The sequence below is a fragment of the Elephas maximus genome, chromosome 3, assembly GCF_024166365.1.
Source record: "Elephas maximus indicus isolate mEleMax1 chromosome 3, mEleMax1 primary haplotype, whole genome shotgun sequence".
NCBI lineage: Eukaryota > Metazoa > Chordata > Mammalia > Proboscidea > Elephantidae > Elephas > Elephas maximus.
This window is the reverse complement of record NC_064821.1, coordinates 159,220,863-159,233,965: the sequence shown is the minus strand read 5'-3', so window position 1 is coordinate 159,233,965 and position 13,103 is coordinate 159,220,863. Positions and strand designations below refer to the sequence as shown.

Below are 13,103 nucleotides of genomic sequence, written 5' to 3'. Positions count from 1 at the left end.
GAAGTACCAAGTATAATCTTGGAGCTGGAACAGTGAGCATCTTGTAATAAGGTTCAGAATATGAGAGTGCTTGTGATGTGGATGGACATGGAGGTCTGTAGAGTTGAGGAAAGTAACTCTTGGGTCAGATGACATTATTGGTCCTCAACCCAGATATTGATTTCATGGGAAATGGAAGAGGAAGGAATAAGAACATAAGCCATTATGTTCAAGTTATTCAAGAAAGTGAAAATTGGTCCATGAGGACAACTGATAGAGGTGGTGAGGATTTATATTGTGGTGTTTAGTGTTTTTTATTTTAAAAGGAATACATGTTTAGAAGTATTTGGACCTGAATCTGCTTCTCTAATTACTAGTGTCAGAAATGAAACTGTGTTTATTGAATTCCTTCTGTGTAAGATGAGGAATTATTTTACCATTGCTTCTCCTTTGTCTTTCCTTCACGCCCCAGATTTTGTGTATATAACATTGGATTGAATAATCCATGTTATAGTAATATCGTTATTGAATTTTAAAATAATTTGCTGCTTTCAGAAATTATTCTTGATATTATACCATTTTTAACTCATTTTACAATATTTAGACTTGCTTCTGTATGTAACTTTTTGTGCTAGCTACCAGTAGAATTATATCACAACTTTCTCATTCCTGAGTTCTTTCTTTTGATTTATTTGTCAGTCAAATAAGTATATCTTTGCGTAATTTTTTTCCAGAAAGGGTATATGTTGGTATGTTTTCTGAGCTCTTGACTATTTGAGAAATCTCTTTTAACTTCATTGCCTTCATGCACAGATGACATAACATTCAGTGCCTAGCTTTGATTACATGCCAAGCAGTATCTAATGTAACTTTATGACTTTTCAAGTTCCCACAGAATGGTTATAAGTAGCTTCAAAAAGAGATATTTATGGAACAATTAACTATTATATCTAACATATTCTCCTGGTTGCTATAGAGACCCAAAGAAGAAAAAGATTAAATTCCTGCCTCAGTATTGAATTCTTGAGTCATGACTTAATCTCATCAAGTACGTAGACATTGTTCCTTTGCTTTTTTGAGGTAAAAATTATAGGGAAATCCAGTGTCAGACTGGTGTTTCTCCTTTTAGGATAGGTACCTGTTTTGTTTTGTTTTGTTTTCCTGTCTTTAACCAATATTTGTCAACGTATATTCTCTTCTTCTTATTTTTTTCTCCCAGTATTTTTTGAGTCCTTTGAATCTGTAGACTTGGGTCAACTCAGAAAAGAGTGTATTTTTCATTTGTTTTAGTGTCTTCAGGAACATCTATCATCTTTACATTGGGTCTTTATATTAGCAGTTCTTTCTTCCTCATAACTAAAATCTTCTCTCTCAATATTTTAATCTGCTTCTTTTTTCCTTTGGATTTTACTAGCGCTTCTTAAGCTTTTCCTTCATAACACTGACTTATTTTTCTACATTGTCAGTTCTGTCACTTATAGCTTTCAATCCTGATTTTTATTTGGATTTTGTTCTAATTTTTAATGATATGTACTCATCTCATCTATATCCTTTCTGTTTCTGCCTGCCTCTCAGCCAGCTCATCAGAGTCTGGTGTCCTAGATCATTTTTCATTTCCTTATAGAACCTGTAAGTGTCTAAATTTTTTGAGAGCACAGAACCAATTCTTTCTAAATTTTATTCATTTCTGCAAGTGAATATTATTCACAAGCATGTTCCTTGTCTGCATCTTAATTGGTACGTTTCTATCTTTTATGTTGCAGAATCTTTTAACAGGCTCCATGTTGGTCTTTGTCATTTTACTCAATCTGCACAGTTGCTGTTTGCCCATAAATAGGGTAGGTTGATTCTCTTTGGATCCCTTACTCTCAACCTGGCTGCAGTTAAGAGTTTTTTCTTCCAGTGAGGTAAGGGGCTCTTTATGTAAACTGATTTAACAGCCCAGCAGCCTGGAGGAAGCAGGGGGCCAGAGCCAGAGTGTGGGCCTCCTAGCAGGGGATCGAAGCTTGGCTCCACTTTCTTCTCTGTGTGGAGAAGCCTCTGTGTCAGGGGCCAGCTTTCTGAATGACCGGCCTTGTCTCAGCCTCCACCACTCCCTGTACTGTGGTTGAGCCTGGTTGCTCTTTGGTGCTGCTGCAAATGGGATCCACTCCAGATACACCACAGCCTTTTTCGTTGCCATAGCGGCCACAGGAGTGCTGGGACTCCCGAGTGCTTTAAATTGCTGTTGACCTTCAGGGGTGAAATGGAGTTCAGTCCATTCTCCCCGCTGCAACCAGAGTGGGCTTTCTGAAACACAAATCCGACCGTGTTGTTGCTTTGCTTAAAACGCTTCAGTGAGTTCCTCTTGTCTTTTGGATAGAATTTCAAGGCTCTGCATATAACTTCCTCTCTGGTCACATCTCTCTCCCCTCCCCTGATGCAAACCTTATAATGGAACCACACTGAATTTTTTTTTCATTGCGGCCATGCTTTCTGATTTATTCAAGCCTATTTTTTTTTTTATACATATACACTTCCTTCTGCCTGAAATACTACTCCCTCTCCCACCCCCACCACGACGGTGCTTGCACACCTATACACACTTTTCACAACCTGGCTAACTCCTCCAGGCTGTGTCACAGACTTTAACTTACAAGCTTCTTTCTCCAGTTTTTCTCTGTTCTTCCTACTCTGTGCTCCCAAAGCAAGATGTACTACCTCTGTCAAAATACTTATCACCCTGCATCGTAATTGTTTGTTTGGTTGTAAAACCCCTTTTTCTCTGCAAGCTCCTCAGGGTAGACACCATGGCTATTTCGTTTACCATTATAATTCCAGTGTGTATAGCTCAGGGCCCGGCATATAGTATATGCATATCTGTTGAATGAATGAATGTGAATATTAAATTTTCCAGTTGTTCCTGACCTGACCTCACCCCTCCAAATTCTGGGCTCTTAGTCAGTTCTGTCAGCTTCCTGCCTTCTTACCTCCCCGAGATACTTTGGTATCTTTCTTTAGTTCAGACAAAGTTTGTTCTACATCTGTAAAACTGTACTAATTGTATGTGAAGATTACATTTGTCATTCAATGTAAAGCATTTACCACAGTGTCTGAGTCCCAAAGTTAACAATAAATACATGTTTATTGTCTGACTTGGAAGTCAGTAGTGACTATTTAAAGAAACGATTTAAATTTCAAAGGAGGACAGAGAGAGGGTGTCTTGCTAAAAGGGGCATTGGGGAATAAAGAGAAAATCCCATCTTTTCTCCTCTTAATTTTATGCAGATGGTGGCACTTGGAAGAGGAGGATCAGAGGGCCTCTGTAGGAGAGGGCTGGCTGGGATAACGTCTTGAGGGAAGACTTAGGTTTCCATTAAAGTAGGAAACCATAGTAGGCCCACCATAATGTAGAGTTCACCTTGGGACATAGTGGAAGGATGAGTGAGAGGCAAGGTGAGTTTGGGTGTGGTAGAAATGAATTGTAGATGAGAGGTTAAAGAGGGGAGTGAGATGAAAAGTTTGTGTACTGACTGGTGAATAAGTGGGTAATGGGAACTTTGGGTTTGAATGGACAGAATAGAGACATTGTTGAGAGCTATGAGAGAGGTGAGTTGAAAGATTATTATTTTGGAATTAGGATAACTTAAGTAAGTGAAGTCTGGGGCAGATAAACATTCATTTAACAAATATTTATTGAGCACTTCTCAATAAATATTACTAGCCAGACACGGTGGTAAGTTCTGGGGATTCAGTGATGAGCTAAACAGTTACCACCCATGTCTTCATGGAACTTACAGTCTAGCGAGGGACCCAGACAGTAACCATATAATTATCTGTAAAATTTTGAACTGTAATAAGTGCCTTGAAGAAAAAGCAGAGGGTATTATGAGAGCATATTAACAGGCAGAACTAATGGATTTGGGGTAGGCATGTGAAGGCACTTTGAGAAAGTGACATCAGCTGTGGATAGTGAGTAAAATTAGTTAGGGGAAAGGTGGGAATAAGAGTGTTCCAGACACAGGGATCATATGCAAAGAGCCCAAGGAGGGGGAAGGAATGTGATCATTTTGAGAAATGAAGAAAGGCCAGAGTGGCTGGAGCTAGTGGTGTTTCAAGGGGAAAGACTGGCAAGGCAGGCAGAAAACATGGGTAGGATTTAGAAATTTATCCTAAATGCAATGGAAGTCATCAGAGGGTTTTGAACAGACAAATAGCATAATCCACTTTACATGCTGAGATCATTCTGGTGGCTGTTTAGAAAACATTGGCAGGGATGCCGGGGAACCAGTTAAGAGGCTTTTGAGGAGTCCAGGAAAAGATGATGGTGTCTAGGCTTGGTGGTGGGGGCATTCACAGAAATTGCTGTGTGCACCTTTGTGTGTATCCTTCCACCTCTGTGTTATTCACTGAGCTACCTCTCCACCTCCAAGCCACGTACACACATCTGTGTGCTTGCACGCATGTGGACACACACATTCTTTCATTAGGCAAACTGTAGACGCTAGTGTGTATACGGAATGGTTCAGCTAGCATTAGTCCCGCTAGACTATAGAACACTCAAGTTCTTGGTTCTTTGTCTCCAACAAGGGAGGAGAAAATACCCTATATAGAGAGGAGAAGATTTTGTAGGATAGAGGTGTAAGAGCACTCTGTTATGATATGGAAAGATACGAAACTCCAGAACTCAGGAGCTTGGGTGATGGGTGGGAAGGATATATCAGAGACTGAATCTCTTGATTTAACCAGAAAAAGGAGGTAGCAGGGTCAGGGCAAGGGCCAGCCGAGCTCATTTTTTACATGTTTCTCGTGTAGGGATTGTTGTTGCAATGAGAGCTGACCCTTAACATGGCCAATGATGTGATAAAACTTTTTCCCAGAGATTTCACAGTTGAGAGATGACTGAGTAGGGTGAAGGCGTCTTCAAGGAGTGCTAAGGCTCAGCGATTATTGGTTTTTGTTTTTGTTTTTTTTTTTTTCCCTTTCTGGTCCTCCTCTTTCCAATCAGTTTCTGGTACCTTTATGAGAGACATAAGGAGGTGTTTGTATCCCAGGGTGTTGTAGTTCATAACTGGTGTGTTCGGTGGGCCACAGCTCACTTGGCTAGAGCTTGATGCTAATGAGGCCCAGGTCATGGCTTCCATTTCACTGCAGACCTGTTAGGTTCACTCTGTTGTATTTACTGCCACAGGCTTCCCCATAATCTTACTCAATCATTCTGTAGTTTTAAGACCATAAGATGGGACAGTAAGAAAAGATCAGCATGAAACTGTCCATACTCCTGCAAAAGCATCACAGGTTATTGTTTTTAATGCAGATTAATGGTGAGTTAGTAGTGTTGTTATCATCTGTAGTGCTGCTGAACCATCTGCCTCTTCCTCTACTTTGCTCACTCCTGCCCTGTGCCTGAACGGTCAGCTCAGATTCCCCTTCCTCATTTTGAAGACTTACTTGATCTGTAGTGACTTCACGCCCTCAAAGTCCTTTTTCGCATTTAATGATTTCCATCTCTAATTCTTCTCCTATCTAGCCGTACAGACTTGGAGAAGGCATTGTACTTCTCTGAGTCGTAGCGTCCTCATCTGTAAAATGAGCATATTGGACTAGATGCTCTCTAAGATCTAGTCCACCACTGTACACCAAGTGTCTAATATAGCCTGGCATGTGTACTGAGATGAATGATAGGCACAGTCCCCGCCCTCATGGTGTTTAAAGTCTAACAGGGGCACAGAGTATAAAGAGTAAACAAATACATTTAAAATGATAATTTATGATAAATGCCAGGATGGGATTGAGTGGGATAGATGCAATGATGGAGGATAATGGGGGAGGTATATTTGGAGGTCTGCTTAGGCTCTAAGGGAAGTCTGAAGGGTAAGAAGCAACTGGCCATATGAATAAGAGGGGGAAGAATGTTCCAGGTAGAGGGAAGAGGATATGCAGAGGTACTTAGGTAGGAAAGAACTTAGTGTTTGAGGAACTACCAGGAAGCCATGGTGGCTGGAGCAAAATGCATGAAGGAGAGACTGGAGCTCAGTAAGAACGGTGATAAAGGAGGGCCAAGATCATGCAGGATAATATAAGCAATGGAAAGTAGTTGGAAATTTATTTGAGGTGTAATGGGAAGGAATTGGAAGATTTCGAGCAGGGAACAATATTATCTGATAATGCTCCTTAGAGGCAAGGATGGCGAGACTGCGTCTTACATACTTTGGACGTGTTGTCAGGAGGGATCAGTCCCTGGAGGACATCATGCTTGGCAGAGTACAGGGTCAGCGGAAAAGAGAAAGACCCTCAACAAGGTAGATTGGCACAGTGGCTGCAACAATGAGCTCAAGCATAACAACAATTGTAAGGATGGCTCAGGACCGGGCAGTGTTTGTTCTGTTGTGCATAGGGTCGCTATGAGTCAGAACTGACTCGACGGCACCTAACAACAACAACAACATCTTAAACAATTTCTCTGGCTATTGTGTAGATAATAGATTGAAGAGGGGAAAGAGTGGAAGTGGGACACCCAATATGGAGGCTACTGCAGTAGTTAGAGGAGAGACCTCGGTTGCCTAGACAAATGTACTGGCATGGGAAATGGAAAGAAATAGATAGATTTGAGATATAGTCAAGAGGCAGAAGTAATTGGCCAGAAGACTGTCGGTAGCTACCGGTGACTCTCAGTGTTTAAGGTGTCAATAGCCAAGAGTTTGGTAGTGTGACATTTCATAACCAGGTTAGTCCAGACTCGTAGTGGCAATAAAGAAGATAGTTTTTAAAAACAAGTTGTTATTTCCTTTTCTTTTGCATATAGGGAATGGCAAGGGACTAAATAGTCCACTGTCTTAGTCCAGATGTTAAATGTCAGTAGCCTACAACCTCTGGCAGGTGGAAATTACTAACAGGAATAATTGATGCCCTCAAAAACTTGCCCAGCTGAGCTTTGTCCAATACATTTTGGAAGTTCACCAACACAGCTTGTGTGTTTACAAAGATGATGATGTGTGCTGAGACTTGTTTAAATAGAAGAGTTAGTAGCTTGGTGGGGCATGGAGAACATAGCTCTACCTTTTCACCAGAAGGCTTTTATATGCTAGGTAGCCCATAACTTAGCTCTGTCTCCTCCTCTTGCTACTAACATATGCTTCTCGTCCCTCCTATATTACACTGGCAGACTAATCTTCAAACACAACTTTAATCATGTCTTCCCCCACTCATGAACCTACAATCACTCTCCTTTGTATTTTGTATCAAGTTCTGAATTCATATTCGAATTCAAAGCTCCAAACAACCTCCAACCTTTTCTCCTTTTAAGCCTCAACACAAAGAATGCATTCCATTTATTTCAGTGTCTTCAGGACCTAACCTTACGTCCCTCATTAAGCCTTCTCCCTCCAGCCCAGGATGGTGCTTTCTTGGTGTGGAAAACTGGGAAAAGCCAGATGACCTTAGACAATACACCTACCACTATGGATGGTCACCAAGAACTTTTCCTAGCCTAATATCTAGTGACCTTCTGCTTTTATTTCATTCTACCACATGTGTTCTTTAATTGTCTTAAGACCCTAAGATCAGGGACCTAGTCTGTAGCTCTTGTGTATCAAGTCCAGGACTGGGTACTTTATTGTGCTGCTGTTGAAGGAGCATTCGAGTTGGAGTCGGACTGATCTGGGCTTAAATGACAGCATTCTCACTTACAAGCTTTGAGACCTTGAGAAAGCTATTTAATCTTTCTAAGCCTTAAAAAAAAAAAAAAAGCCTTAGGTTTCTTATTTTTAGGCTTCTGCATTTGTTTCCTCCTGTGCCAAAAGGGTGGTGACATGAAGGAAGTGCACTATCTTAGCAGACATTCCACTGGAAATTTTGGAACGAGCAATTGTAGTGACCATCCTGGTTACTACTTTCTACATTCTGAATTTAAGAACTGGTTGATAGTATTTGGAATTAGGAAGGAAAAAAAAAAATCTGACAGAAATGAACCTAGGAGGAATGATGTTCAGGAGAAATGTACTGAACGTCAGGGAAAGATTATCCGTTCTGTAGAAAATTACCTATAAGCCAGTCGTGTTTTGACTCATTGGATTTCATGTCTCTAACAAACAGTATCCTAACAGATGCTGGTCCTAAAGTATTCAGTGAAGGTATCTAACCTTCAAAAATAAGTCTTGTTTAAAAAATCGTGAACTGTACCCAAAGTACATTTTATTTTTGGATAGTAGGTTACAGTCATGACTTTTCCCAGTAATCTGATCATGTGAGTTGTGATTTTAATCCTCACCTTCTCACCCCGTCCATTCCCCATGCCTCTGCACTTGGGAAAACAGACACAGAGACGGTGTGATGGTCAGATTCACCCTGCAGGTCTTTGTGAAAAATTTTAGAGTCAGGCAGCTCCAGTATTCAAGTCCCAGCTCTTCTGCATTCACTGCCTCACAATGGACAAGTTATTTTACCTCTCTGAGCCTGTTTCCTCAACTGTAAATGAGATCATTTTTGTGATAGCCCCAAGTACAGTACTTGGTTCATAGCAGACAATCAGCAACTATTAGTTTCCTTCCTCTAAAAGCGCAATTTCCATTCCAAGGATTGGCTTATTTACTTAATACATCTTACTACAATATTTAAGTGTCTAGGTATTATAAGAAAGGCACGTGAAATACTTTTAAACACACAAGGTCTTATACTCAGAATTATCACAGAGCCAGTCAGAAAGAAAAAGTGCCCCTGTTCAGAAAGTAAGTTTGGTCTGGGGACAGCATAGATTCCTCGAGTTAGCATACATCCAAGAGACAAGAATCTCAGCAATTTTCCATTATAGGAACTCTTCACCTATTTCTCAGTTACGTTTTCATTTCTAAATCCCAGCTGCATCCAGATGACATACCTGTTTTTATTCTGAGGGAACTATTTCAGCTAGCACAGTAAGGGAGCAAAGTTTTCTGTAATAAATGATATCATCTGCCCTGAGGGAGATGGTTGCCCAAGTGTCTGCTTCTGAGACTTACCAACTCACTCACTTACTTATTCGCTGTATATTAGTTAATATTCTTGACGATAATTGACAGAAACCCAGCACAAATCAGCGTAACTAAAACAGGAAACCTATTGCAAAGGATGTCTCTCAGAATGGCTGAGCCACTGAATGGACTCAGGAGCAGTTGGGCTTCAGAAACAACTAGAACCAACAACTCAAATGCTGCCAGGGCTCTGTTTTTCTCTTCTTCGTACAACTGACTCATCTTTGTCAATTTCTGTGCAGGCTGTCCAAAGTCCCTAGTCTAAAATGAGTCCCTAGTTCAAATATTTGTAAAAGAGACACAGTGATACATCTCGATCAGATGCCCATACAGGTTCAGTCAGCTGGAGGCAGGAGGGTGAGATCATGTAAAGACATGGTGGTTCCTTCAGGGATTATATAAATAAAATGGAGGAAGGTAAGAGCACAGTTGGGGGTTGCTTGGCAGAGAGTTCCAGAGATGCCCACACACCCGTCCTGCCATCTTAAGCAGTGGACTCATGGCTGGAAAAACAAAGAAAATCTCCAAACTGAGGTTCCTTGCAGCCAAGTGATGGGAGATGGGTATACAAGCAAAGAAGTGCAGTGGAGTGTCACTGGTTCTGTAATCCTGTGTATACAGGTTAGGAGTACAGTAAATGTGGTCAGTTGGGTTAGACCAGACACAACTAGCTCTGCTAGCAATGATGGCTACATAGCTGGACACACTGGAGGCCTTCCACAACTACTTGAGTCAGTTGAATTGTTGTTAGTTGTTCTGGGAACTAGAGATAGCCTCGGCATTTTCTGAGGAGAAACATAGTGTGTTTTTTCATTAAAAAGCCTCTTCATCAGAATGCCTTTTTCAATTATTCATTGAGTTATTTTTAAAAAGAACAAATGCAGAACACATTGAAGTTTTTGAGTTTCATCACCTTGTCAAGTTTTAGAGAATTCAAATTATCTAAATTTTAGCTCCCTTTTTTTTTTGATAGCTGTCTAAACTGGGTTTTCAAAGACTTCCAATGAGGCTAGTTCATCAACTTGTATTATAATTCAGGTGGTTTGACACTAAACTTCTTGTTAATAAAAAATTTCTTGGTCATAGCTTGAAGTCCTACCCTTGTTCCTTGTTATGAGACCCAAGCCTTTGCCTTAGTAATGGCCTGAAACATATCCATAGGTGGCCTCATATTTATCGTTCAGTTCCCTCTTTTTCAGGCAGAGCAAACCTATCCTTTTCTTATCTCCTGTTATATTGGGTGGGCTTTCTGTGTCTTGTTCCACAAATCCACATCCTTGAAGATTGCTCCACTCGTGATTCTTGGCTTTGCCTTTTACATCCATATTTTACCAGAGTTTTTCATTGTCCTTAATCTCTTCTCTCTATTCTTGTTTGTCCTAAAATTTTTCTTTATTAAACTTTTTATTTTGAGATAATTATAGATGCACATGTAGATGTAAGAAATAACACAGAGAGATCCTACATACCATTTACCCACTTTCTCTCAGTGGTGATATCTTGTGAGACTATCTTACAATGTCAGAACTATCGATACAGTCAAGGTACAGAGCAGTGGCTTTAACATTGGGACACATAGATTCCTTCCCATTATCCTTTTCCTTACTCCTCTCTTAGACTCTTCTCCCCTTGCTCTTCTCATTCGTATATTCATTGCCCCTGGTGTTTAACTGTGTCAAGGTTCCTACAGGTTTTATATTCTCTCCGATAGTTGGCTAAATTCTCGTGTTGTTAGTTTCTCCCAGCGGCAACTTGTGTTCTTTTGTAAATTACTTGCCTAGGATAAATGTCGTTTGGATAGCTCAAGGCCGCTTTAAAATCCCACAAGGGTCTGGTCTTCTGTGAGCTCTATTGTGCCTCAGTTTCAGGCAAGTCACATGATGGTGAAGAGTCTGTGGGGACTGGTGTGGTCCTAATGCTTTGAGACTTCAGAGCCCTAATCAGGCATTTCCCCCCAAAAGGACAATTCTGCACTGAAGATGTGGATGAATGTCTTCTACAACCCAATGCCTGTCAGAATGGGGGCACCTGTACCAACCGCAATGGGGGCTACGGCTGCGTGTGTGTTAATGGCTGGAGTGGAGATGACTGCAGTGAGAACATCGATGACTGTGCCTTCGCCTCCTGCACTGCAGGCTCCACCTGCATTGACCGTGTGGCCTCCTTCTCTTGCATGTGCCCAGAAGGAAAGGCAGGTAAGGATAGCCGAAGGACAGAGCTGGGGACCAGGGGAAGGGTGGGTGAGTGTTCAGGACTTCTTCTCTTTCATTGCGATAGCAGTGTTCTTTGAATTATATCGTTCAAGACTATTCTTCTGGAAGTGTAATCTGCCAGCTAAAGTGCTGTGAGTTAGTCTTCTCCTAGGACTTTCCAACTCTTATGTACCTCAGTTTTTAAAAGAAAAAAAAGAAAGTAACCATGGTCTTCGGAGGTATCTGTTGACCTCCTTGAGATCTCAGGCTGAAAAGCACTCAGAAATTAAGACGACTAATAAATGGATTCAGGTACTTCATTTTAAAAACAAATAATCTATTTTCTCAGAAGAAGTTGGCAGGAGAGAAGTATCTAAGTGCATTCCAGCCCTCGATGTCTATGGAAAAATTCCTGTAACGGAGGATTTTTACAGACTACAAAGTTAATATCACGCCAGCCTCTGTCAGTCTAACAGCTTCTAATTCTAGGAGTAGGAAAGCAATGAAAGGAGGAACATGATGGAAGAGTGTAGCTTAAGTTGAGAGAACATTCTGCCCAGAAGTTTTGAAATGTTCTTATACCTAAGTCTTCCTAAAAGCTGCACCTCCAGCTTTGTGGAGGACACATTAGTTACCTGTTCTTAAGCGAATTGTGGACTGGAAAATCCAGTTCCCGTGTGAACTAGGCAGAACATGGAGCCTGGTAATATCTTCAGAGTCCTGGGGCACCAGAGCCAGGAATGTTGATACTATAAAAAAAGGCTGCTTTTGGAATGGCTGATGATGTTTAGCTGCTTTTTTCTTCTGAGGCTGGTGAAATGCTGATGGCCCTGTGCTCATCAGGCAGCCTGCTTTTTTTTTTTTTTTTTTTAACCCCTGCACTGAAACCAGCTTTATTTAAATGTATTTCCAGTTTCTAAAAAAAAAATAAAGAAATCAAATATCAGACTCCCAACCTGATCACAGCTGAGTGACACTTTGACCTGTATACGTCCATACTTTTTTCTTAAATGAATTTGGAGGTTGGATAACCCACAACAAAGGAAACAAAACAAACTTGAAAAGTAATTTTTAAAATGTATTAAAAGCAATGTGTTAAAAATACTTTGGAAATTTCTTGACTAAATATTGCGCATTGGGACCAGGAGAAAAGTAGAATTATAGCATATTAATCTTGTAGGAAATCATTCAAGATTTGACATCAGAATCTCCAAACAATCTAAAAGTCATGTCAAAGTATTGAGAGATGGTTTGTAATTAGATGACTCTTAAATACCGAAACTCTGGTGTCTTCACGATCCCTGAAATAGTTTTGTGCATAGGGGATGGAGCTGAGTACAGAAAACAGGAATGAGAAGGGGTTTTATACAAACCCCCATCTTTGTAAGTGAGGCTGAACTGTGTGGACAATTACTTTTGCCTGCACTCAAGTGGCCTAGGTCCCAGCACCGAAAAGTGTTTGATGGCCAACTTCTTTCTTCCCATCCATTCATACAGTCAACAAATATTTATGGAGTAGAAACTATGTTCCTGAGTTTTACCCTAACAATAGCAGTAGCCAGAAAAGTGCCATTGAGAGCACTGTACCCACAAAAAAAGTCTGCAAGCCAGAGCAAAAATGGTTTTCTCGAAGCTTAGGAGAAAGAATGGAAGCCGCATCTGAGGTGATTCCAGTGTCTCACCTCCCTCAGGCAGCATGATTTTTCAGGAAGTAGGGTTGCCAGAGAAAAAAATATAGGATGTCTGCAATATGTGTGTGCATTTATGCTAAAAAGAACTTGTTTATCTGAAATTCAAATTGAACTGGGCATCCTCTGTTTTTATTTTCTAAATCTGTCAACCATATCAGGAGAATACCTCCAGTTTCCTGTCTCCTCATTCTCATTTTCTAGCCTGTAGGTATCTGCCTGTGAGCAGAGGTCTAGCCAAGGGATCAGGGGAGGGC

At 40.7% G+C, this 13,103-nt stretch overlaps 1 protein-coding gene across 1 annotated transcript in view; it reads left to right on the top strand.

Moving 5' to 3' along the window:
* The window catches only part of NOTCH2 (notch receptor 2), a 175,319-nt gene that overhangs the window by 106,439 nt on the left and 55,777 nt on the right, over window positions 1–13,103 (top strand). The window contains exon 6 of the mRNA XM_049879949.1: window positions 10,928–11,161. Within this exon, the coding sequence (XP_049735906.1) occupies window positions 10,928–11,161 (234 nt within the window). The remainder of the gene's footprint in view (window positions 1–10,927; window positions 11,162–13,103) is intronic.